Raw genomic sequence first — 27,011 nt, 5'->3', positions numbered from 1 at the left:
TGAGCTTTGTTTTGAGATACAGTTAAGTTTCTTGGAAACAGTTTGATTCTTTCGAGGCTTGCTCTTAAACTTTCTTAGGTGAGACCAGAGCAGCCTTTAGTCCAGGTCAGATTTTGTATCACTACTAAGGCCAGTGCTCTGTGAGTTACAAGATTTTTCCCTCTGGCAGCTGGGAACACCAGCTAGCCTTGGTTCTGTGTGAATCTGGGGATTGTTGCTTCTACTCCTTTTGGGTGCTTTTTTCCTCTGGCTCAGGCAGTTTCTCCCATGCATATGCTGATCAATTCTCAGTTGAAAACTTGAGGGGACCCTTCTTCAGATCTGCCAGACCTCTCTGTCTTTTCATCTCTCTCCTCTGTGGTACTCTGCCTTTGTAAATTCTAGTCATCTTGGCTTACCTGCACCTTTGTTCTGTTTCCTGAACTGGGGGGATCACTGTGCTTCCCCTGGCAGCAGCACACCCCCCCATGCTGCTGTCCAGGAAGTAAGCTGAGACAGTTGTAGGGCCTGCCTTGTTTGTGTCCCATCTTTCAGGGATCACTCACGAGAGTGAGCACTGGTTGGTGTCTGATCTCTGAAATTTGTTGATTCATGTATATTGTCTTGTTTTGTAGTTGTTCAGCTGGGATAGTAAATTTGGTCCCCGTCACTGCATCTTGATTAGAGGTAGAGGTCTCAAGATTGCTTTTTCAGCCAATACAAAGTCAGTTCTCAGAGACTGGTATATTTTCATTACATCTGTTTATCTCATTCTCTCTCAGACTAGATCCTGGACCATTAAAGAGATTATGGGGAAAGTTCTTGGATGGGTTATAGAAATGATTGGCATCTTATCAAGAAGTGCCAAGGGCTGGCCCAGTAGCATAGTGGTTAAGTTCCCCTGCTCAACTTCGGTGGCCTGGGGTTCGCAGGTTTGAATCCCGGGTGTGGACCAAGGCACCGCTCGTCAAGCCATGCTGTGGTGGCATCCCACATACAAAATAGAAGAAGATGGGCACAGATGTTAGCTCAGGGCCCATCTTCATCACAAAAAACAAAACAAAACAAAACAAAAAGAAGTGCCAAAGTACGGATTTAACATTGCATTGAAAGAAATTATTCTGTTCTCAGTCACAGAATCCTGTGTCTACTACTGTTTGATTATGTAGTTATGACTTAATATCTGAAATGTTTCTGGGCAAGTATTTTTACTTGTAATTATACAGTACAGCTTTTGTTTGGTTACACAATTCTTGATACAATTATCACTTGGATACTCTGGTCTTGAAAGTTTGCTAAGCTTAGAATATCTTGTTTACCTTTTGTTTTTAGGCAAAATTCTTGTTTTCTGGAGTATAGATATAAACAGCATCTGAGATACTGGATTAGATATTTTCTTGGTTTTTTGTGTGTGTGTGTGTGTGTAAATCCAAATCAATCATGTTGAAATATTGGATTCATCATTACTATAAATTATTCATACTTTTTCTTTCATGTCATAGCTGAGGCCACTTTAAATGGTAAAGTCTTAACTACTATGCTCTTAAATAACGATGCAATCTAAATATTGATAGATTGCCTTATATGGATTTTTTTAAGTCTGCTAAGTGGAGAGTTTATAACTTAATAGTAGCAGTGAATTATTCTAGAATAGGTAAGGTCTCCTGTTAACCCCTTCCTTACAATTTTTTGTATGATAAATAACATTTAGAGGTTGGAATGAGTAATAATTTGATCCAGGGACCAAATTGTAGCAAACACTATATAATCCTTGCCCTTTGTTTTTTCTTACAGGAAAAGTAAGAAGCTTAAGCTCATCTTTGTGGTCACTAACTCACTTGACAGCTTTGCATCTGAGTGACAATTCCCTGTCCCGCATTCCTTCAGACATTGCCAAACTTCACAATCTGGTGTATCTGGACCTGTCCTCTAACAAAATCCGGAGTTTACCGGCGGAACTCGGAAACATGGTATCACTCAGGTGTGCAGATTCAACTTAGTACATAACTATATACCCAATAAAACAAAATGAGCATTCATTTTATTAAGAAACAACACCATTGATTTAATGGTATTTGAACAAAAGTAAACATAACTATATCTTTTGTGTCAATTTTTCTGGAAAAATTGAATGTCAAATAATAAATCAAATAGATCCATTGCCTAAAATTTGTTTTATTACTGTTTCGTGTAATATATTTTGTTCTTGAACCAAGATTTTTGGACAAAGTGGGGGTAAACAAATAGAAGACACTTGTATTATCCCACAGCTACATTCACCGATGACAGATAGTTGTGACAGTTGTGGTGCCTTTCCCCAGTAAATTCTGGGGCACCATACCACCCCAAACACAGAGTCCAGGAAACCATTGCCAATTAATGCAACCTTTTTGGCCATCCCAGGGCTTGTATGCATGATAGTAATAAAGCTTGGACTTGAAAGAAGCTAGAATTCGTTATTGAATTTGGAGGACTATATTGTGGAGTATAGGAGGTGGATAAGTTGTAGAGTCAGACAGAGTTCAGATTGGAATCCTGACTTTGCCATTTACAAGTTGTGTGGTTTTGGGCAAGCTTCTTAACCTCACTGAGTGTTTCCTTGTCTGTAAAGTTGCTGTAATACTTAGCTGGCCAAGGCTGAGATAGAGATATTTGAGATAATGAGTAAAAAACTACTAGCAACCTGCCTGGCACATACGGTATTTAATAAATGATAATTGCTATTTCTTTCATTTACCTCTGTTTTATAGGGTAGATGAGTTCCACCCAAGTTGAAAATAAAGCCAATTTCCAGCCTTTATGTTAATCCCAATGGAAGATCTTGCCCCATTTCATATTATCTGCCTTTTTTCTGTGATTCCACTGGCCTTTCTGCTGCCTTCTACCATTTGCTGCATAGTGTAAAGGAATAAGGACCTTGTGAGAGTTTCTTTACCTCTCTTGCTGCCAGTTCAGCCTTATGACATTTTTTTAGGTTTAATTATTGAGTATATGCTATGACCATTTTTAATCCCCTAAACCAAATTTACTTAAAGAACCTCCTTTCCCATGTGATATATGTGGAAATAAACAGGAACGAATTGTTGAGAACTAGTTTTTCTTGTTCGGTTTACGGCCTCACCAACCTCTGATTTATTCAGTAGTAACCAAGGTTCATTTAAATTCCAAGAACCAAGGATTATAAAAATAGTTGTCATTCACATGTAAAAATTGATATATAAAACTTATTGTAGGAAATTGCCAGTATCTTAATGTTGGGTCTTCGGGTTTTTTTCCTACTGAAGATTCCTTTGATATTTATATTATGGTTATCTGTACAAAACAAATAATTAAAATAATCATTAGTAGTTAATATAGCTGCCATTATTTCTAAAGTGAAACTTTAATAAATTAGGAGAAGTATTAATCATAAACAATTGTGTGGCTATCATAAGCTATTTTGTATTGGTACTACCTGATTATTTTAATTCTGTTTTAACAATCCACACGTTAGGTTGTTTTATCATTCCACTTTCTTAAACGTGTAGTAGCCTGCACGTGTGCTAGACCAGTGCTGCTCTGAGGGTGGTCTGTGGACTATGTCAGTTTGCAAACTCTGTCACCAGCCTGCACAGTGAGATGCACAGCATGTGAGAGTGATTTTGTAACTGTTTAATCTAATACTCTTAAAAAATTAGGGCTTATGTTTTGTTGGTCTTTTTTTTTTTTCCTCATTTCATTTTTCTAGAATTCATTTTTTTTCTGTATTTTACAAATGTATTGGTCTGTGGCAATTTGGGTTTTTTTTGTTGTGTTTTGTTTCTTACCACATATGGTTTGAGAAGCACTAGACATTGAGAAGTACTAGACATTGGAACATAATATAAAATTTTGTCATTCTTAGGAGCTTATATTCCCAGAAATTATATTGTTGATTTTAGCTGTTAGTTAAAGGTTAATATGTCTTCTGACTTCCTGGAATTTTTACATCAACAGGGAACTCCATTTAAATAACAACCTGTTACGAGTTCTACCCTTTGAGCTGGGAAAACTGTTTCAGTTGCAGACTTTAGGCCTGAAAGGTATGACTTCTCATATTTGTGCTTCTTATGGTTTGTATGTATGTCTTGGAGTCTTAAGAGGCCGTAGGAGAGAGTCCTTTTGCCAGGGGATTTGCAGGCTCACTCTTCCCGGAACTTCATCAGTTTCTTAGCCACATCCCATAGTTTTTACTCTTGTCCACCTGTAGACTGTCTACTTGTCTTTGTTTTCTTTTTTGCTCCTAGCCCAGCCTTGCTTTTCTAGCCTTTGTTTTCAGTCATCTCTATGTTCTGGTGATACATATCTGAGGTCAGACTTTATTTATTTCATCATGCTGTAAACAGCTTTTTTTCCTATGTTCAAATCTCAGAAAATGGAGACTCTCTCAAAGTGCAGGAAACAATGAGTAGAAAATTTTGATCCCTTTGGACCTGCTAATAAAGATCAGTATTTGAGCTTTTTTTAAAAACTTGATTTATGAGGACTTCATTAATATGTTAGAATTTGGGGGCATAATTAATCCAGTAAGAACTATCGGGAAATATTTTTTTTTTTTTTTATGAGGAAGATCGGCCCTGAACTAACATCTGCCAATCCTCTTTTTTTTGCTGAGGAAGATTGGCCCTGGGCTAACATCCATACCCATCTTCCTCTACTTTATATGGGACGCCACCACAGCATGGCTTGACAAGCGGTGTGTTGGTGCACGCCCAGGATCCGAACCGGTGAACCCCGGGCCTCTGCAGCAGACCAGGCGCACTTAACCGCTTGCGCCACCGGGCCAGCCCTGGAAATATGTTTTTTAAACTAGCAAGATTAAAGTCACATTTTAATATTACGTCAATACTTATAAATTTTTTTATCACATTAAGTGATTCTTCACCAGTCTTGTAGATGTATCCAGCTTACTCTATAACTGATTCCTAAAAAAAGTCACGAAATGAAGTCTTTAAGAATTGCACTCTTATTTCTTAAAATTACAGGTATAAAATGAGGTTTGACTCCTATAAATCCATTTCATATCATAAAAGTAACGGTATTGTTCACAAAAACAAGTTTAATGGAAAAATATAAATAAGACGTTTACAAGAGTATGTAAAACATATTCAGCAAACATCAGCTTTATAAAGGGTTCTTTGGAAAGTTTTTTCTGTGTGGGCTGGATTTGCTGACGCTTCTTAAAATAGACGTCAGGGAAATGCAAGCTGCAAACGCTTTTTACTGTTATGTTTCCCTATGGTAAGCCTAGCTTTTTTTATTTTTCTGTTTTTGAATTTGAAAAACAGAAAAATATAAAATGTAGCAAAGTGTATTTATATACTGACCATCAGAATTAACAATATTTTGTCACTTTTGTGTCGGTTTTTTAATGCAAAAGAAATAGAACATTACAGAATGTTAAGACCCTCTTTGTTCCTTTTCTAGTCCCTTCCTCATCCCAGAGGCTGGCTGTTTTGTCCTTCTGGTTCAAGGTTTTGTAATCTTACAGTATATATTTTACAAACCTTAGTCTGTTTTCATTTCTCTAATGAGTCCCAAACTTTATTTGAAGTTAGTCTCATTGGTCACAGTTTCACACTGATTTAATGTGCATAAAAGCCTCTGAACATAAACACTTGGGAGGGATAGGGCAGTCTTTATGGCACCTTCATTTTCGATTATCCTTTACTCTTCCATTTCAGAAAGATCCTTTACTGTTTGACATCTACGCTTTTATGTTTCTTCCTTGTAAGTATAGTTTCAGAGAGATGTTTGTTTATCTCAGATACCCTGTCGGACGTTGTTACACAGCTGTTTGTTAACAGTGGTCTTTTCACTGATTTCACCTTTTTTGGACAAATCCTGTTATTTCCGTGAGCTTTGCAACTTACACTTTAATGTTGTACCAGCTACTTCTTAAAGCAGTTACATCATCCTTGCTCTCTGAAAATTTCTATCGATTTCTCATGGCACCTGTTAATTATTTGGAAGAGAGAAAATGTATCACTTAGTTCAGAAATCATCTCTGTTTGCTACATCATCCATTCATAGAGAGCCTAAGTATTTCTGCCTCATGAATTCCTTCATATCATTTTCTTTAAAGTTGATTTTGCAGGGCTAGCATGCTTCACTTTTTTTCCACATTCTTCCATTTTCTTTAAAATTGTTCTACAGTGACAGGTGAGATGCACATTCACCTTTTTCATTTTTTATTTTGAGATACTTCGAGATTCACATGAACCTGTAAGAAATAATGCAGAACAATTCCTGTGCCCTTGACCCAGTTTTCCACAATGTACTTTTCAGAACTAGTACGGTGTCACAACCAGGATCTTGACGTTGGTACGGTCAAGATACAGAACAATTTCCTCGCCAGGGGTCCCCCATGTTGCCCTTTTGTAGCCACACCCATTTTCTTCTTGCCCCAGCTCACTCCTTAACTTCTGACAACCACTGATCTGTTCTCCATTTCTGTAATTTTGTTATTTCAACAATATTATATAAATAGAGTCATGCCGTATGTAATCTTTTGAGATTGATTTTTTTCACTCAGGTTAATTCCTTGGAGATTCACCCATGTTGTTTGTGTTTTTGTTCCTTTATATTGATAAGTAGTGTTCCATGGTATGGATGTATCCTGGTTTGTTTAACCATTCACCTGTTGAAGGACATCTGGGTGGTTTCCAATATTTGGCTATTATGGATGAAGCTGCTGTGAACATTCTGTGTACAGGTTATGGTGTGAATGTGAGTCTTCATTTCTCTAGGATAAATTTCCAGGAGTGCAATTGCTGGGTCATATGTTAGTTTCATGTTTAGTTTTTTAAAAAACTAGCAAACTATTTTCCAGAGTGGCTGTACTATTTTACATTTGCACCAGTAGTAAATGAGTGATCTAGTTTCTCTGCGTCTTCACCAGCATTTGGTGTTGTCACTATTTTTATTTTAGCCTTTCTGATAGATGTGTAGTGAAATCTCATTGTGGTTTTAATTTGCATTTCCCTGATGACTGAGGATATTGAACATCTTTGCATTTGCTTGTCATCTGTATATCATCATCTGTGAAATATCTCTGCCCGTGTTCTGTCTAATTGGATTCTTTGCTTTTTTACTGTTGAGTTTTGGGGGTTCTTTATATATTCTAGATCTAGGCCTTTGTCAAATATGTGATTTGCAAATGTTTTCTTCCAATATGTAGCTTGTCTTTTCATCCACTTAACAGAGTGAAAGGATTCTAACATTTAATCTGAACATGTGTGTGTGTGGAGGGGTTCCCCCCCACAACAAGCAATTCTAGGACACCAGCCGGATGTCCTACAATCCAACTCAATTCTGACACTACCTACCCTGAGATAGCATCAGATTCCACAGGTAAAGGGCTCAGTTCTACAAGACTGCTCTCTGCCCCCAACTTCAGATGCCAATCAGAAGCCCAGGTTGTCACCTTTGCTTTTGACCCACTGGCTACAGATTGGAGGTTCCCACGACCCCTTAACTCAGGAACAGCCAGATGGAAGAGATGCATAGGGCAAGGAATGGGAAAAGGATGCCTAGCTTCCATGCCCTCTCCAGGCCTCTCCACTCTCACTCTCACTCTCACCATATCTCCACATGTTCAACCCAGAGGCTCTCTGAACCCTGTCCTTTTGAGTTTTGATGGAATTCTCATTACGTAGGCACAGTTGATTAAATCATTGGCCATTGGTGATTGATTCACCCTCCAGCCTCTCTCCCCTCATGGGTGTTAGACTGAAAGTTCCACACTTCTAGTCACATGATTGGTTCTCCTGGCAGCCAGCCCTAATCCATGAGTGGGGTCCAAAAGTCACCGTATTAACATAACAAGAGACCCCTTTATCGCTCTCCTCACTTAGGAAATTCAAAGGGTTTTAGGAGCTCCATGCCAGGAACAGTGGGTGAAGACCAAATAGATATTTCTTATTATAAATCAGAATATCACACAGGGTCTGTTATGTAGCAAAAGTTTTTGATTTTGATGAAGTCCAGTTTATCAATTTTTCCTTTTATGGATTCTGCTTTACCATATTCATTTATTACTTCTGAAAGTTTTTTGGATTCTTCAGGGTTTTCTGTATATAAAATCATGTCATCTGCAATAGTGACTTCTTCCTTTCCAATTTGGATCCCTTTTATTTCTTCTTGCCTGATTGCTCTTGCTAGGACTTCCAATATTATGTTAAATGGGAGTGGCAAAAGTGGGCATCCTTGTCTGGTTCCTGTTCTTAGAGGGATAGCTTTCAGTTTTTCACCATTGAGGATGATATTAGCTGTGGGTTTGTCATATATGGCCTTTATTATGTTGAGGTACTTTCCTTTTATACCCATTTTATTTAGAGTCTTTATCATAAATGGATGCTGTATCTTGTTGAATGCTTTCTCTGCATCGATTGAGATGATCATGTAATTTTTATTCTTCATTTTGTTAATGTGGTGTATCACGTTGATTGATTTGCAGATGTTGAACCATCCCTGCATCCCTGGAATAAATCCCACTTGATCATGGTGTATGATCTTTTTAATGTATTGTTGTATGCGATTTGCTAGTATTTTGTTGAGGATTTTTGCATCGATGTTCATCAGTGATATTGGTCTGTAATTTTCTTTTTTTGTGTTGTCCTCGTCTGGTTTTGGTATTAGGGTAATGTTGGCTTCGTAGAATGAGTTAGGAAGCTTCCCCTCCTCTTCAGTTTTTTGAAAGAGTTTGAGAAGGATAGGTATTAGATCTTCTTTGAATGTTTGGTTGTTCTTTATTTTTGGGGGGGGGTGGTGATTGTAAATGATACTGTATTTTAAATTTTGCTGTCCATGTTTTCATTTGTAGTATATAGAAATACAATGGATTTTTGTATTTTTATCCCGTATCCTTCTACTTTGTTGAACTCACTTCTAGTTCTAGGAGTTGCTTTTTGGTGTTTTTGTAGGTTTATTTGGAATTTTGTATATAGAAAATTATGTCATTTACAAATAGGGACAATTTTCCTTTCTGTACCCGTTGGTGTTTCCATGTTGCTGGCTTCTTCAGCTCCATGTCTGGGGTATGTGAGGCAAAAAGTAAACCCAAGAGGCGCCAGCCTGGTGCCATAGTTAAGTTCACGCACTCCCTTCAGTTGTCCAGGGTTTGTGGGTTCGGATCCCAGGCACAGACCTACACTAGTCATCAAGCCATGCTGTGGCAGTGACCCACATACAAAATAGAGGAAGATGGGCACACATGTTAGCTCAGGGACAGTCTTCCTCACCAAAAAATACAAACAGAAACCAAAAAAAAAAGTAAACCTGAGAAATTGACCACTGTCTTGTTCCTCAGGTGCCATTTTGCCTTCTCACCACATTCCAGAGTGTTATGTTTGTTTGCACATAATTTACAGGAATTTTAGTTGTACTTAGCAGGAGGGATAGAGAAAAGTATGTCTACTTCATCTTTCCAGTAGCGATTTCTCTCATTCACTTTTGTTTCTTACTTCTGAGGACTTAATATCATGTTTTAATTCCAGAATTGTATTGTTGTTCTTCTTGTTAACTTTACCTTACGTATATTATTTTCCCAGGCAATGAAGAGCAGATTAATTTTAAGTTTAAAGGAATTCCAAAAAGCAAGCAGACATTGAGGGAAATATACCATTTGGCCTTAGCTGCATTTATTAGAGAGTGATAATTAGATGTTTGTGTTTTGGGATGGTTTTTAATTTATAAAGAAAGATCTTAGAAGGGAGGATCATGTAGTTATAAGTAGTCAGCGCTAGCCTCTAAATATTTTTTGCACTAGAAAGTAGTAAAAAGACAGCCTTAGTGTAGGTCTAGTTAGAATGGGCTGCTTACATGGTACTGAGAAGTTTTTACTTGGTTTCATTTTCTCCAGATGTCCTTAACAAAGGGTCCTGGTAACTTTCAGGTTATGACTGTTCCTGTCTTGTAGGATTGTGACTAAATGAAAATGTCAGGGCTTTGGTAGCTATAAAAAACTGTACACGTGTGAGGGAATGATACTGTTGTAACTTGCCTTCCTGCAGAGACATGCTTTGCACATTAGGAGCACATTTTTACCTTTCTAATTCTTAGAATCCTAGATCTTAAAATTAAAGAGATCTTAAGGGTCAACTAACTTAGATATTCTTCACATCCACACAATCTAGCTTTTATGAAGTATACACTACTACCTCACAGGGCAGGGCATTTCGTCCTAAATAGTTCTAATGTTTACCAGCCTCTTCTATTCTGAGCTGGCTTTCCCATTAGATCCTATCCCTTGGTCCTCATTCTGCCATTTGAGTCTAGTTTTTCACAAAAGAATAGGAAAAAAACACTTCTTTCTCTGGGCTGTGATCATTCTTATATTCCATGTCTTTTCTTTTTCTTGTTTAATTTGGATGGTCAGGCTGTTTCATCATTTTAGCTGCCTTGTTCAGTCTATAGAATTTCTTCGTTTTTCTTAAAGTGGTGGTGTGGCATCCAGAACAATGTACGCCACTTGTGTGGCAAGGACAGGAACTTTGCCATTCGAAACAGTGCGCTGTACTGTTATTTCTCATATGTACATAAGAAATCCTGCTGAGAGGACTTGAGATTCTTATAAATACATATAAATCATTGATTTGCTTCCATTTTGGGCACTTATGACACAGTTACTGAATTTACAGATGGCTCAGGGCCCTGAGGTTTCCCTTTCCTTAGTCACTTGATCTTAAACCAGATCTGCCCCATTTTGTTACTTTATTTGGTAGAATTTTTAAAAATCTAAGTGCTAGAGTACGTTTGTCATTAGGACGTTTTCTTGTTAGCTTAGTTGCATTCTTACGTTTTGATTCTCTGTTTCATTATATTGGCTGTCAGTTTTCCCTTATCTAATCTTTCTTCGCACTCTCCCCAGTCCAATTTCACCTGCTTTTGATCATTATGTTATGAAAGTGTTGATGAGGCGGGTCAAATACAGAGCAGTATTAGATATCTTCCAGAATGACACGAGTCCATTACTAATGATATTTTGGATACCTCTATAGAACATGGTATAAGTCATTTTTACTCTTCGCATCAAAAACTGAAGAAATAATATTTTTTCTAGTTTGGTATATTACTAATAACTTGACGTTTTTACAGATGATCTGATAATTTTGGTATATTTTCCAATTTTGAAATGTTTTAGTGTTTATCTTAGTTTTGTCTATTTTAAAAATATTTCCAGGAAATCCACTTACCCAGGATATATTGAACCTCTATCTGGAACCAGATGGAACAAGAAGGCTACTGAACTATTTGCTTGATAATTTGGCAGGTACTGCAAAAAGAAGTAAGTGCTCATTTGTTTCAACCATTTTTTTTAGAAAGACATGTAAGAATATTGCTTAATTTTGTGTTTTATATTTAACTAGTTTCAACAGAACAACCACCTCCAAGATCTTGGATTATGTTACAAGAACCAGACAGAACAAGGCCAACTGGTTGGTAGCCTTATTTTTTAACTCTGATTTTTACTTGGTCTTTACAAAGCTAACAGTATTGGGGCATGCTTTAGATTATGGGCAGTGTTACAGTAGCATGCTTAAGGTTGATTTGGTTTGGGAGATAATAATAAAGACTTAATTCTTGCCCACCTGGCCTCTATAGCATGCTATAGAAAATATGCTATAAAGCAGTGCTTCTCAACCAGAGGCAATTTTATCCCCCAGGGAACATTCGGCAATGTCTGGAGATATTTTTTGATTGTCACAACTGGGGGAAGTACTACTGGCATCTTGTGGCTAGAGATCAGAGATGCTGCTAAGCATCCTACCATGCACAGCACAGCCCCCCGCAACAAGGAATTTACCTACCCACACTGTCAATAGTGCCACTGTTGAGAAACCTGCTATAAGGTATTGATCAAATTCAGTTATAATAAGTACACCAAAATCTCTATATTAGAAGTTTCCAAACCTTCGTATGTTCCAGGTGTATTTGATTTCTGCAAAATTGTAAGACAGCCAAAACACTTACTTGAGAAAGAAATTGAACTAATTACCTCTGATCTCTTTTTAACTTAAGTTTTATGAAAATAGTTTGGGAACTTCTGTGGTGTGTGTAACAGAATTTGGTCTAATACTCCTTCCTTTCCTTTCACGTGAATTAATAATAGTTGCTCTATAGAAGAAAACTAGACATGCCTATTAAGAAAACTACCTGTCAAGTGTCCACATCGTACGTTAACAGTTGGCGAAATGGTGGAGGGAGCATAGGGGTGATGAGCCTTGGTCTTGGAGGCTGAAGGGCTCAAGATCATAGTCTTTTAGCTTCCAAACCTTCTGTGCATACCTCTGTAGCAGATAACACTTTGTGTTATAATTTGCTCACAAATCCGTCTTTCCTTCATTATTTGACTTTATTTATATCTACCATGTCTGGCCTATAGTAGCTTTTTAATGAATATATATTGAATGAATGAAGTCAGACTCAACATTTAAGTGGAAACTATTGATATTAATTATGTTTTTTTTTTCTGCCACATGTGTGAATAAGTAAAGTTATCTTTCCTACAGCCTTGTTTTCTGTCATGTGCTATAATGTTCTTTGTGATAAATATGCCACCCGGCAGTTATACGGCTATTGTCCATCATGGGCACTAAATTGGGAGTACAGGAAAAAGGCCATTATTCAAGAAATCTTGAGCTGCAATGCTGATATCATAAGTCTTCAGGTAAGTCATCAGAAGAGTATTTGTTTAAATTGCACAAATGCCCCCAACATCGATAAAGCAAGGAGTGACCTGGGAATGCGTTACACTGACACATTTGAAGTCTCAGCTTTAAAATATTTGGCTTTTTAACATTTAAAATATTGACTGTTTTTAGTGAATCCTGGGAGCATTCACTGCCTGCTTTATTTTGCAGCACTGTGCTACTAAATTAAGCAAATGGGTTAAGCTGGGTTTTAAGCATTTGCTATGACAGCTAAATATTCATCTTTCCCTCCCTAATGCCCCTGCACACTATTTTTGAATTGGGTGGCATTGTCAAGGTACAATTTTGCTTTACCACCAGTGATAATAGAATAATTAGGGCATAGTGGAAAGAGCACTGAACCTGGTACATGGTAACTTTGGGTTCTTAGTCCAATTCACATAGTAACTTATATGACCTTGAGCAAGTCCCTGTCTCTCCTTGGCCTAAAATTATGATCTGTGAAGTTCCTTCTGTCTCTCTGATTCTTTTTCCATATCAGTTCTAAAATATAAGGAAATATACATGTGTAGAGGTGTGTGTGTCTTGTCATTCTTTACTCCTAAACAACAAAGAATTGACCTTGTCACCTGGTACCTGTAAAATGACAAGTAAGTGTTCCAGTTGGTTTCAGATAAATTACATTGGAAAGGTGTTACATTCTTTATTCTCTAGATGAGTCATTTGAAGTTATTTTAAGCTCTCAAACTGTACATATACAAGTAATGCAAAGGACTGATTTTTGTCTTATGAAATAACTTTGCTGTTTACAATTTTTCAGGAGGTTGAAACAGAACAGTATTACAGTTTTTTTCTGGTAGAACTGAAAGAACGTGGCTATAATGGATTCTTTAGTCCTAAATCTAGAGCTAGGACAATGTCAGAACAAGAGAGAAAACATGTTGATGGCTGTGCAATATTCTTCAAGACAGAAAAGTAAGTCATCTTATTTTTAAAAAAGAAAATTTTCTCTATATTTGCAGGGTGGGGCCCAAGGGTATGGAAATTATTACCAAATAAGAGATTGAGACCTTGTATTATTACTCAAAAAAACAATACTATTGACTTAGAGGGTTTTGTTTTGTTTTGAATCATCAGGAATAATCTTGCTTTGGAGACACGTTGAAAGTGCTGCTGTTTCTTCAGGTGTTTACTAGGGTTTAACTCCAATTGTTGATTGAAACACCTTGTAATTAACATTCCTTCTAGGATGGTAGAGGGATTCTTAAACCCTTTGGAAAAGAATTATTTAAAAATTACAAGATGGAATATTCCAACATGAAACCTAAACAGAAGATGACTGCATAATCTTAAGTTGTAAAAGTATTTCATGGTGTTATTTGTATCAGTAAAAGACTGAGAACAACTTTAAGTGAGTATGGGAAGCTTTGTGTTAAGTGTGGAGGATTTTCCATAATGTGATTTACATGCCATCATATCTGTTAAGGAAGTTTGGGAAAACTGCATTTCCCACAAAGCTAATATCTTGATATTCCCAATTCTCTGTTTGTGTGTGTGTTTTTGTTTTTGTTTTAGATTTACTTTGGTTCAGAAACACACTGTTGAATTTAATCAGCTAGCGATGGCAAATTCAGAAGGGTCTGAAGCTATGCTGAACAGAGTCATGACAAAAGATAACATTGGAGTTGCAGTACTGCTAGAACTTCGAAGGGAATTGATTGAAATGTCATGTGAGTGACCTTTTCACTTCCTGTAAAAGTGACCCCCAAAATTTAACAGAAAACAGAAAATTTGTAATGTATTAATAGTCTTGTCTAACACCTGAAGAAACTCAGTGAGAACTTAAGTCTTTTCTAAAATGTCACATCCCTTTTTCTCTACCACAAAGCTTGAGATGAGAAAGCATTGCGCAGAAAGCGTTTCAAACCTTGAAAGGCATAAAGCTAAAGAAAAGAAGTTTTTTTGCTCCCAGGGGTTTTTCACATAAAAGAAATGTTGAAGTAAATAATAGTTAAAATAATTGCTTAGAGAGAAGAACTCCATATACTTCTATAATTTCTTGGCAGCAAGGATATTCTGTAAGCTAACTTCTCTTCCTGACCTACTTGTAATAATTATTTTAAAGGTCTTGAGTTTTGCAGAAGTGGACCACTTATTTCAAATTAAAAGTATATTTAGAGAGACCATCATGCTGAGAACTGAAACTTCTGTCACTTGAGGAACAGTTGGAACTGGGATTATTTAACCTGAAGGAAAAAAAATGAAATATGGAACTTAGTGACTGTCTTAAATATATCTAAGGAAAAGAGTGTAGATGTAATTTTGTGAGACTCAATTTAGGACATCTGAACTAAGACCAGAAGTTTCAAGGAGACAGAATTATTTGAACATCAAGCTGCCCCAAATAGAATGGGCTGTCTTTATTCCAGGAGTGGATGCTGGAAGTACTCACTCAGAAGTTTAGGGGTCTGGTTCTCAAGTTTGTTGCAGGGTAGATTCAGTCATCAGGGGGGAGATTGTTAGGTAAATCTCAGGGCCCTTCTTTATTTCTGAGACTCTGAGATATTACTTGCTTTCAGACCTGTAAGAGTATATGGGCTGATGGGTGGGTTTTGTCTGTTTGTTTGTTTTCTTTTTATCTAATATAGCTGGAAAGCCACATCTTGGACCAGAAAAACAACTTATTCTCGTGGCTAATGCTCATATGCATTGGGACCCTGAATACTCTGATGTGAAGTTGGTTCAAACAATGATGTTCCTCTCAGAAGTGAAGAATATTATTGATAAAGCCTCACGAAGCCTCCAGTCCGGTGTATTGGGAGAATTTGGAACTATTCCACTGGTGTTGTGTGCAGATCTTAATTCTTTGCCAGACTCTGGTAAGAAAAGAATGTTCTTTTATATAGGATGCTTTTTGACTTAAAATATTTTTGTAATGTGTTGTTTCTGATAATTCCAGGTTAGTCAGAACAAAAATTCAGTTTGTAGTGGCATCTGTGAATCAGGTTTAAAGACTTTTTTGTGTGGACTAACGGGACCATTTTGAAAATGAAAGGCTATTATGGAAACCTCAGGAGGAAGGACATTAATCATTCTCAATAAACACATAGGTGATAACTTGAAATAACTTGTTAAAGAACATATAATTATATTTCATTACTCTCAGATTATGTATAATCCAGACTCTGAAAAGATTATTAAGACAGCTTCTTTGGGATTCCAGCATGTAGTAATTCAATCCAGTTTAAATTTGACCTCATGTTATAGGATCGCAAATTTTGGTGGGCATGATTAGAAAAATACACCTCAGGTGGAAATTGAGACTCTTTATTTACACAGATCAGGCAAGTGATTTTAACAAAAAAAGAACAGGGATCTTGATTTTTATCACAAAGTAGAATAGAGAAAGCCTTATTCTTGAATACTTTTCCATAGATAGTACAGTGAATAAACAATAGCCTTATAATATCAAACTAAGTATTTCTTCTTTTTTGTATTTCAGCGCCTTGTTTATACTCTCTCACATAGACAAGAATACTTTTCCTTGGACTTGCATACATGCATGAACACAAACACACACATTTGGAGTGGTTAAATTCAGTAGCACATCACCGCCATCACGATAATGAGAGCCATTAAAAAGATAGAAACTATGTTAAAATTCATTTTCAGGGAAGGTGAAGGTATCTGCGATCCATAATTGTTTAATCCATCTCATCAAAACTGTCTAGGGGTTTCTGCTACTGAAGCAGTTGAGGATTATTCTCGGGCAGTTTCTCTACATGCTTTGTACCCTCTGTTTAGCTACAAAGTATCTGAGGGGCAAAGAAAGACTTGTCAAAAAATAAAATCTTAAGACCCATTTCAGTGTTGAAAAATATAGTATTTTAATAGCAAACACCTGGGAAAATGTCCAACCTTGCTAACTAATTAAATGCAAATTAAAATAAATGTTTGCAGAGCCCATCTTACGCTTAGGAAATTGGGAAAATAGTGTCCAGGGATAGTGAAGTTGCTCTGTAACTAACTAGTGACATTCTCTTCCATGGTTGGCAATATATATATAATGGCACAATGAAGCCTAATCTTGGGATTTTATACCAAGTAAATAATTTAACATAAGCAGAGACCTCCGTACTAAGATGTTGATGATGGTGTTGTTTTTAAAAAGTAGAAACAATGTGAATTTTATAAAATTAAGGAACTAGTTTAACAAGTACTATACACCTGGCCTAGTTGTATTATGCAACTGTTAAAAAAAGATAATTGAGGAGACATAAGTTCATGTGATACAATAAAGCAAAGAGTAAAATTTTCAGTATACTATGATTAAAACCATGTAAAAATGGATTTAGACAAGTTTTGGCAAATGTAAAAAAACCAGTGAAACATTTTAGAAAGTGAGAATATTTTTGGTTTAAAACTATTTGCTATTGAATTTTCTTTTTTAGTTATGTTTTGTACACTGTATATTATACTTGACAATGAGAAAAGTACATTTGTTTTTATTATAGGTGTTGTAGAATATTTGAGCACTGGTGGAGTAGAAACAAACCATAAAGACTTTAAGGAACTGAGATATAATGAAAGTCTCACAAACTTCAGCTGTAATGGGAAAAACGGGACAACCAATGGCAGGATCACTCATGGTTTCAAGTTAAAGAGTGCCTACGAGAGTGGCTTGATGCCTTACACAAACTACACATTTGACTTCAAGGTGAGCTCGGAGACATAAACTTTTACAACTTCCATTTTTTAGAGAATCTTGTAACCTCGCCATGTCTTTAAAATGTGAATATGTGTTCAGAATGGAATTTTAAACCATCTTAAATTAGTTGACAGGAATATTCTTTTCTTACTCTTATGTAGAATTCCTTGGGATTAGTGTCCTATCCCTACTTTATAGATACCTGTTAGATTCATTTCTAGGGTAAGAAGTCAGATGAAGTAATGATAGTAAACCCTGAGTTAACTGGCACCTTTTTTGGGGCAATTGTGTTTCTTATAGGCTCATTACTAACAGCTGGATATGCAGTACCCTGCTATTAATTTGGTGTCAGTTGGGGTGAGGTGTTCCATCTCTCATATTATAGTTTAACTGAAACTGTACTCCTTGAGTGTCAAAATGTAGTTTATTATTAGCCATTTTCAGATTTCTAAAATATATTTACATGCCTTCTTATACAATTAATGGCCTGCAAGCTGGAGCCTTTCCTTAGTGATTCTCCTCCTTTTTAATATAGTGGTTGTTTAGGGCTTGTGTTCAACTGTCCTTTTTAGCCACCTTTTGCATTTCTGTTCTCTTTAAGTCCTGGGTTTTCCATTTCTAACCTGCTGGAAAAATGATCCTTCAAGTTAGCTTGTCTATTAGAGTGTAAATACTGGTGTTAATTGGTTCTTAATTTTGGAGATGAGAGCTATTTACACTCCTTTGAGAAACTACTGAAAGCTATGACAGTTTTTTATTTGACTTTGGAGGATCCATAGTACTGTAGGTAATGATTTAACCCTGGGAACAGGTGAGTGTGTAGAGTTGAAAAGGCTGGAGTAGACTCTGGGCAAAACTAACTTGTAAACGACAGAAGAAGAACCAGGGAGAGGAGAAAAGCCAGGACAGTGTAGGAGCTTAACTGCCAAGGAAAGAAGGCCTTTCTAGGGAAGAGGAATGAGTGTTAAGTTTCAGAAACATGATGGTGAGAGATGTTTCACTGGAGAGCTGGGCAGAGAGACTAGAGTGCAGTGAGTTGAAGAATAACTGAGCAATGAGGTAGTAAAAACCAACTTGTAGATTCTTATTTCAAGCAGATTGATTGAAGGAGAGGTGAGAGTGATAACCAAAAGGTGGGAGAGATCAGGGGGTTTTTTTTCTCTTGTTCCTGTTGCTGATACGGAGATGGAAGATGACACTTGAATGTGCTTAAATACTTTTGGCCTAGAGCATTTAGAGAGGCTGAAGTTACAGGGAGGAGAGGGGCAAATCAAGAGATCCTTAGCTGCGTGCCAAAGGCTGTGCCTGTGTGCTGCTGAGGACATGCAGGGCAGAGCCCCTCATGGAGCTCAGGGTCTGGTGGGAGAAACGGGTCTTGCCTACCCAGATGAGTATGTAGTTAAACCTTGAGCTGCACATGAGCAAAGGAAGAGAATTGGAGGTGGTAGGAGATATTACATGGGTGAGGACAGGATTCAGGAAGGTCTTTGGAAAGTGAACTTGAAGGTTGAGAAGGTATTAACCAAATGACAGGTAGAAGAAAGTGTTCCAGGCAGAGGGGACAGGCCCTGGGGCAGGAAAGAGCTTGGCACCTGCGAGGAATGTACCCTACTTCATTGCACCCCCCCCAAAAAAAAAAAAAGGGCTAGTATGGCAATGGGGTAGTGAGCAAGGGGGAAAGTGGTACAAATTAGATTAGGAGAGAGAAGCAGGGGCCATTTCATGAGGAATATTTTAGGTCTCTTTAAAGATTCTGAGAAGATCCAGCTAGGAGGAACAATGAATGGTTAGCATTGCTTAACTTTCTTCATTCTGCTAGATTTGACATTTAGTTTATGTAGTACTGCCTCTTCCTCACGCTAATAAGTTTCTTTGTTTACCAGACATGACTGTAAGGGTCTTGAAAGCTCTCAGCATTTCAGCGTCATCTTATGTGGGGCCTTGTCTTTTTTTTTCCTTTCTGTTTTTCAGGGTATAATTGACTACATCTTCTATTCTAAACCTCAGCTGAACACTTTAGGCATCCTGGGACCTCTGGACCACCATTGGCTAGTTGAGAATAATATCAGCGGCTGCCCACACCCACTCATCCCCTCTGATCACTTCTCACTTTTTGCACAACTGGAGCTCTTACTGCCTTTCCTGCCCCAAGTTAATGGCATTCACCTTCCTGGCAGGAGGTAGTCAAGTGTCTTCAGAGGACGACCTCAATTTTATTTGTAAAGTCATAAAAAATCTGAATATAGGAGAGTGAGGTATGGCCACTAGGGTTTTTTTTTTTCCTTAATGATGATTTGAGTTTTCAATCTGATTATTTGATAAGGATATAGTATGAAAGCCAGGTGCTAGCAACAGACAAATTCTGAGCCCAGTATGCTTTATATACTGTTAGACAGGGATTGGTGTCTTTGCACCTATCTTTAATTTGTTACAAGTAATTTTCCTGTTTCTTCTATTCAATATAATATTTTCATGCCTTGACATAGGAAAATGTTTGAACAGCATATTCTCTTTGCACAGAAATCCATAGCACTACTTTTTTGAGGCCAGTAATAACATCCAGAGACCGTTCTTCCATACTTTACTCCCTCCTTTTTCAGACTTGTTTATAAAATAAATAATTTGAATTTAGCCTTTATGATTGTATATAATCCACAGAAGACCTGATTTATGAAATTTTGTACTAAAAAAAATCAGATTTGCAAATGACTGTATTATAAACTAAGGCTAAGGTTTTTTTACCTGTTTCGTGTGTTATAAAGGCCAGCTTGTAAAAGAAGTTGCAACAGACTTTCTCTGCTGATGATTTGCACTGTTAGGGTTTTGTTAGCCCTTTTGTACTACTTTATTTTTAAGTTGAGAACATTGCTCTCTAAATCTGTTTTTTCTCGGACCAGAGACAACTTATCTATGAATTCCTGGGTTGTTATGAAAACTATCTACCAGGAGAGATAAGGTGAGCAGTGAATGATCTGTAGGCATTTATGGACTGAATGTAGTGGTTGATACATGTACATTCTGATATTTTTAAAATCTTTAACTTTTTTAAGTTGAAAAATTACAGCTGCTTAGGTACAGCTTCTTAACTCCTTTTTGAGACACTTCTTGTCCTATCTCCACTGTGCCTGCCTAAATTTGTTCTCACCAAGCACTGCCTGTGCATGCAGAGAAAATCTGTGCATCCTCTTTTATATTTTTAAATACTGTTTTACATTTGTGAGAATTTTATGAAAATGCTTTTGAATGAATTGTGACTTTTTTTCCATTGTGAAGCATTGAATATCACATTTTGGAACATGTTCAGAGGGTGGTCCCTGGGTCTTTGCTCACCAGACCCAAGCACTGCTTCTTGGTGTCATTGCACAGTGCTGTTCGTCACCCAGAATACTACTATCATGTGAATTCTTGTTGTTTTCCATGTATTCCTTAATGTCCATGTTTTTAAAAATCATTCCTTTTGTTTAAAAATGAAAGTAATTTTCCTTTTATGAAGCAGTATAAATGAGATGTATTTTCAAAACAGGTCCCCAAGACAATTCTTCAGATCATTTTTAAAGTGACTGAGTCCTTTTAATATGTCAACCAAGATAAAGTTATATTGCACCCTGTATTTTGCCCATAGTGCCATTAGTAGATTAGAGATTAAAGCCAGCTTTAACTTTGCAAAGTTAACTCATGTATATTCTGTTCTCATTCATTTATTCTTCTCTCAAAAATCAAATGACTTCAGAGGGGACTTGGTCTAACTGCTTTTGTTTCAACTGCAGGCAGGGGAGCAAAAGGATACCATGTGAGCATTAAACAAAAATTGTTGAATGTTAACAATTTTTATACAGAGAATGAGTCATTTTGGATAATGACTTAAAATTTTATGAAAAATGTTTAGCACGTAAATGTGCTTAATCTGTTTTTAAGAGAAAATAAAATTACATACTGTTTAAATAAATGATTTTTTTTTCTTTTCTTTCAGAAAAAATTCTCCAGGTTTTGATCTTGAATCTTTGTCTGGGACCTGGTTTTTCCTTTGAGGTTTTTTTAAGATTTTGTTGTGATGGTTTTTTTTTTTTATTTTTTGCTTTTGTTTAAGTTGTGCTGACACCAAACACATCCATTGATAATCAGTACATTGGAAAGCTGGTATTACTGATGTAGAACCAATGCATAACTTTTTATGGGGTTTTGGGGTTTTTTTTTTTTTGTAAAGTGTGAATAAAAGGTGTGTTTACTCATTTTTCCTAAACACTGTGTTGGTAATGTGCATCATGACAATTTCCAGCGAGGGTGAGCTGGAGCTGGTTGGACTGAGGAGATGAAGGAAGCCGCTTTTCCTGTGATCTGCATTATGTCAGAACAGGTCTGAGAGCTTTATGGAAGGGGAGGGGAGAAGCACTTACTCATTGTATGTTTATGAATGGAGGGTGTATTCTTTTCATAGATGCTGGAACTAGAGTGCGCTTGTTAGATGCTAAAGGTTTGAGCTTTACACAAAATGTTTTCATCTGTATTGATGTTGTCTACAATATATTTGAATTTGGGGGCAACATAATGAGATATAATGGCCTGTTATGTCTTGAAAATATTTGTTCTTGCCTCTTCTAGGCATACTGCATTTTGTGGGTCAGTTTGAGCAGCTTCTCTACCTTATTGAGATAGTGATAAATTGAACCAAGAGTGTAGATTTACAACTGTAACCTTCAAAAGAGAAAGAAATATTCTGGGCCTGTAGGGAATAAATGGTCACCCCAAAATGACTATGATACTTTTGTTAAGCAAGATTTTGTGTTTTAACTGTTTTCTGTGTGTCCTGAATAATTTCCAATAATCCATACTCCCTAAAATGCAATAAAATCTAGTATGTTTTCACAGCATAGATTTTTTTCAAAAATTCTGTAACAAATATATTTAATGTGGTGTTGCCATAATGTAATTTCAGTGTTCTTGCTGGACAAATCCATCTTATGGATGTTTTACAGAAGATTTGGGGTATGTTTTCTCTTTTAATGATTAGAAATTTGGAGGCACTCAATCCTTGTTGTAAATCTCTTGAAGTACCATTTACCATATTAGTGGTAATTATTTATACTTTGAGAATTTAAATAATGCTCATCAAAATTAATTTATGGCATAATTTAAACTAAAGTTCTAGAAATAAAATGTTGATTGCAACTTTATAGCCCTAGAAGATAGACAAGGAACATCTCCAAGAAACTTTTTATTTTTATTTGATTTGGTTACAGCCAGGAAAACTTGAGTTGGCACTTTGAAACCTAAGGACACTATTAAATTGGGTGGAATGCACTTCTAAATATTGAAATTAAAATTTCAAAGCTCTTCTAAGGTTCAGGTTTTCAATAATAAATTCCAGTTTTAGTATTGCGTTTTTTACTATTTAAACTCATGGGATTCGTTTCCATAGTGACTTTTAAGGTTTTGGAGTCATGTCATATCAGGACAAAAGCCAACCCAGGCAAAACAGTTGCAGCAGTTTGTTCCTTTAATGAACCAGTCAGAATATCCAGTAGAAATGCTACAGATGATTCCAAGAACACTTTTAGCAAGTGTTTCTCCCCTACTTGTAAACAGTATGTTAAGATGTTCACTTTGCTCTTCCTTTTGGTTACATAAATTTTAATAACCGGTGTGATGAAGTCGTGTCTAAAATAGAGTATCTAGTCTTATTCACAGTACGTTATATTGTGTAATGCACTGGACTAACTTTTGTTTACCATTCGTGTATCAAAACCCAGCACATTATCTGCACTAAGCTCAAAGAATGTCGCATTTGCCTGGGCAGCTCTTTGATAAGGGTGTGGGAGACTGACTATGTACCCATGGACTGGTGGTAACAAGGGCTTTTACTGTTCTTTTCAGTGGAACCTTCTTGGTCAAATTGTAACTAGCTAGTATTATATTTATATACAGGGTCTCTTTTCTTTACCGATGTATTTTCCTACTCATAGCCAACCAATAAATTCAATATCTGTTTCAAATATTTTAACAGTGTAATTTGTATAGCTGTAGTACTGAGGTTTGAGAAAAATAAATGTTAATCAGACCACGTAGTTAAAATTGTGAGTCATCTGGGACAGGGTTATAACTAACCCTCTGAAAGGGAAGAGATGAATGGGGCCATGATATTGGAGAGATGGTGTGAACTTAAGAATTTCCTTATTGGCTGTGTTATTCTGTATAACACTCATATCTTTGCCTAAGTCCAATTTTATATTTAAGCATCTGATGGTCCTTTTGCATTTAGGATTTTTTTTTTTTTTTTTTTTTAAGATTTTATTTATTTATTTTTCCCCCAAAGCCCCAGTACATAGTTGTCTGTCATAGCTGCACATCCTTCTAGTTGCTGTATGTGGGATGCGGCCTCAGCATGGCTGGAGGAGTGGTGCCTCGGTGCGCACCCGGGATCCGAACCCGGGCCGCCGGCAGCGGAGAGCACGCACTTAACCGCTAAGCCACGGGGCCGGCCCCAGGATTTTTATTGTTGTTACCATATACCTCGTAATATAAGAATTGAGCTCGTCTGTCTTCCAATCTTTTGGAAGGAGGTTGACGTATTTTAAATAAATGCTTTTAAATACAATAGCAAACATCGTGTTGGTGGGATTATACCAATTCATTAAATGTTTGACTTGTTACATACATATTTTGTTGTATATGTATACTTTAAAAATATGACTTCCCAACTCTTAAGAACATTAAGTCTATTCTCTTTTTAGAAACTACTTCTATAACAAATAAATGTAAATTTTTATGTAGATGCTTGAAAAAATCATTTAAAATCAGAAGACAAATGAAATGAATGTTTGCTAAGATGTCCAGTTTTTAAAGTAGGTGTTTTTCTACCTAATCCTTAATATATAATTTTACATCTCTCTTTAACAGAAGTCTTGTTCCTCCTCATAATTGTCAAAAAACAAGTGAAAAAGTTAATGAAGTATGCTCATATTACTTTATAAATTCTAGTTAATGTTCTTTAGAGGAACAAGTAACTAAGGAGAGATGAACTGAAATATATTTGGAATAAAGTTTTTAAGTTTTAGGTAACAATGTTATATATACTGAGAATTCAGTTTTTGGAGTATTATTTAGATATTCAAATTTAAAATGATTTTAAAATAAGTATTCACAGATACTATAAAGACAATTTTAATATACAGGTTATATATTAGAAGAATCTTATAGAAGATAGTTTTTACTAGAATTTTATAAGAATTTGAGGAATATTTCTATAAGTTAATTTCCTCCAAGTAATAAAACACAAAATGTTCTAAGTAGATTGTTCCCCAAATGAGTCCAGCCATCTAGTCTATAGCTAGGAATTGGGAAAACTGCAGGATTACAAAGCGGCTTGAAGACCAGTTTCTACAGTTTCTTTAACAACGTTAACATTTTAAATCAAGTGAATAAGGAGATGTCAATTTTCTCATTTTCTTTGAATTGCAAACTTCAAATCACTCTAATCTACTCAAAAGCTATTAAATTATTTTGGGCCTGTCACGAGTAACTCTGCTTACTAGACCAGTGTTGGGACGAGGTCTTGAGCTTTTACTGCCAGATACTTTTCAGCCTTACTAGCAACGGAGTGAGTCTGAGGTGTGGGGTCCGGAAATGCTGACTCAACACGACTGCTTCATTAGTCAGTGGCTTGTGACCACCAACCCTACAGCCCTAGTGATTTCACTATCTCCCCTTCGTAGCAGTCTTGCTAATACTACTTGTTTCTGAACTTTATGTAATTCTTGAAAACCTGGTCCATGAAAACTTTGAAAAGGAATGATGGTATGACCAAAGCCAGGTAGAAGAAATCTGCAAAATGCAAGACTTGCTTTCCTTTTAATATTCATACTGATGCGGGTGGCTGATTCTCAGGGCAGTGAAGTAGTTGTGAGGGTGGGTACTCAACATATTGAGCGTTAGTTGAGGAAGTATGGATGGGATGGATTTCCACCATGATGTGGGTCTTTCAGTGGGCAGTGCAGTAGCAGTGGCTGGGATGCTATGGGCAGTGCGTTTTGAGCCTTGAACCATATGTTAAGGTTTGAACTTCATCCTGTAGGTGGTGATAAAGAGCCATACAGGGCTTTAAATGGGAGTAGTGTTACCAGATTTGTGTTTTAGAAAGGGCGCTCTAGCAGCACTATGGAGGATGAATTACAAGTGTAAGAGTAGTTAGCTGGGGGCTGGCCCAGTGGCGTAGCAGTTAAGTGCGCACGCTCTGCGGCAGCGGCCCGGGGTTCAGCACGCACCGGCGCACTGCTTGTCAAGCCTTGCTGTAGCGGCGTCCCATATAAAGTGGAGAAAGATGGGCATGGATGTTAACCCAGGACCAGTCTTCCTCAGCAAAAACAGGAGGATTGGCAGGTGTTAGCTCAAGGCTGATCTTCCTCACGCACACACACAAAAGACTACTTAGCTGGCTTCTGGCATGATCCAGTTGACAGATGATAAGCTGAGGATGGCTTGCAGGGCAGTAAGAGTAGAGAGAAAGGGGAATTGGAAATTTTTAAGAGATAGACTCAATAAGAATCTTGATTCCTGCCTGACTTGTGAAAAGACAGGTAAGTGAGTTTTGCTCAGTCACTCATTGTTTCATTAGGCAAACCTCAACTCAACATCTCTTGTGTCTTCACCACCAAGGCCTTGGTTTTTCCTTTACTGACCTGACAAAATCATTTAAAGAATTTTGTTTCTCAAGCTGCATTTTACTTTATTTCCCATTATATTTTATTCAGATTTTAGTCTGCAAAAGAGATCAGGTGTGCCCTTACTAAACAGTTAAGTAATTCCAGAAAATAATAAAAGATAGCATGTGATGCTAATTTGATTCTTTTAGCCTGTTTGCTTTAGGCTTTTTTATGTTCTTGAAAATGCCTTATATGTAAAAAGACTGCCTGCTAGAGGTCTCTAGGTAAGATTAGGCATTAGAAGATAACTTCAGTAGAGCAACAAAACGAAGGAATCCAGAATTCTAAACCCAGTTAAATTCCCCTCATGCAAAGAATTAGGCTTGTGTTGTTCAATGTGGTAGCCTCTAGCCGTGTGTCGCTTTTGAGCACTTGAAATATGGCTAGTGTGACCAGAACTGTCGAATGTTTTTCTGTTAAATGAAACTTTATTATTTTGATAGGACATTTCCCTTTATCTATTGTGTTGTATAAGATATGGAACCAGTGTATTGTTTGTTTATATTACACATAAACACATCATCAGTTGATGTCAAAGAATTGATTTCATTCCAGCAATGTTTTACTAACCAAAGTAACATAGTGTGTTAGTTGAATATTTTGTGCAAACAGCATGAGTTACTGTACCTATGTAAATCATAATCAGTAATTAAATGAGACGTTCATTTTAATATAATTTTTCTAGTTTAAAAAATAAGTATGGGCAAATCATTAAATTTTAAATCAGTTCTACTGGTACAGAACTGAGCTAGTTGCACAACTGGAACAGAAAAGGCTGGAAGGTATATCATGAATTTCATGATGAATGACAGTTGCAGTTTGCTGCACCAGAGCAAAAGAAAAAACCTGTTGTGTAAAAAATAAAATTGAAAGTACTAAAGTGAACAGTATTGATACATTTTCTTCAAATAATAATTGAACTTAATGTTTCCTCTCAACAATCAAAAAAGAATAGAT

The 27,011-nt window shown here is 36.7% G+C and overlaps 1 protein-coding gene across 7 annotated transcripts in view; it reads left to right on the top strand.

Annotated features, from left to right (window-relative positions):
* Positions 1–23,350, top strand: part of CNOT6 (CCR4-NOT transcription complex subunit 6) — a 69,101-nt gene extending 45,751 nt beyond the window's left edge. Inside the window, exons 3-13 of one of the 7 annotated variants that reach the window (XR_015551887.1) lie at positions 1,774–1,960; positions 3,955–4,040; positions 11,180–11,284; positions 11,367–11,435; positions 12,510–12,667; positions 13,471–13,625; positions 14,226–14,380; positions 15,299–15,529; positions 17,165–17,367; positions 19,330–19,613; positions 21,329–23,350. Coding sequence is in view for 4 of the 7 variants with exons in the window: in XM_087429180.1 (XP_087285306.1) it covers positions 1,774–1,960; positions 3,955–4,040; positions 11,180–11,284; positions 11,367–11,435; positions 12,510–12,667; positions 13,471–13,625; positions 14,226–14,380; positions 15,299–15,529; positions 17,165–17,367; positions 19,330–19,542 (1,562 nt within the window). In the remaining 3 variants the exon portion in view is untranslated. Of the gene's footprint in view, positions 1–1,773; positions 1,961–3,954; positions 4,041–11,179; positions 11,285–11,366; positions 11,436–12,509; positions 12,668–13,470; positions 13,626–14,225; positions 14,381–15,298; positions 15,530–17,164; positions 17,368–19,329; positions 21,031–21,328 lie in introns of those variants that run through there. The other 6 variants (XR_015551885.1, XR_015551886.1, XM_087429182.1 and 3 more) reach the window with 6 other exon arrangements.
* Positions 23,351–27,011: the final 3,661 nt, after the last annotated feature.

Source organism: Ceratotherium simum, chromosome 4 (assembly GCF_057802395.1).
Source record: "Ceratotherium simum simum isolate JZ-2026a chromosome 4, ASM5780239v1, whole genome shotgun sequence".
Lineage (NCBI taxonomy): Eukaryota > Metazoa > Chordata > Mammalia > Perissodactyla > Rhinocerotidae > Ceratotherium > Ceratotherium simum.
Note: the sequence above shows the minus strand (reverse complement) of the source record. Positions and strands in the feature narration are given on the sequence as shown.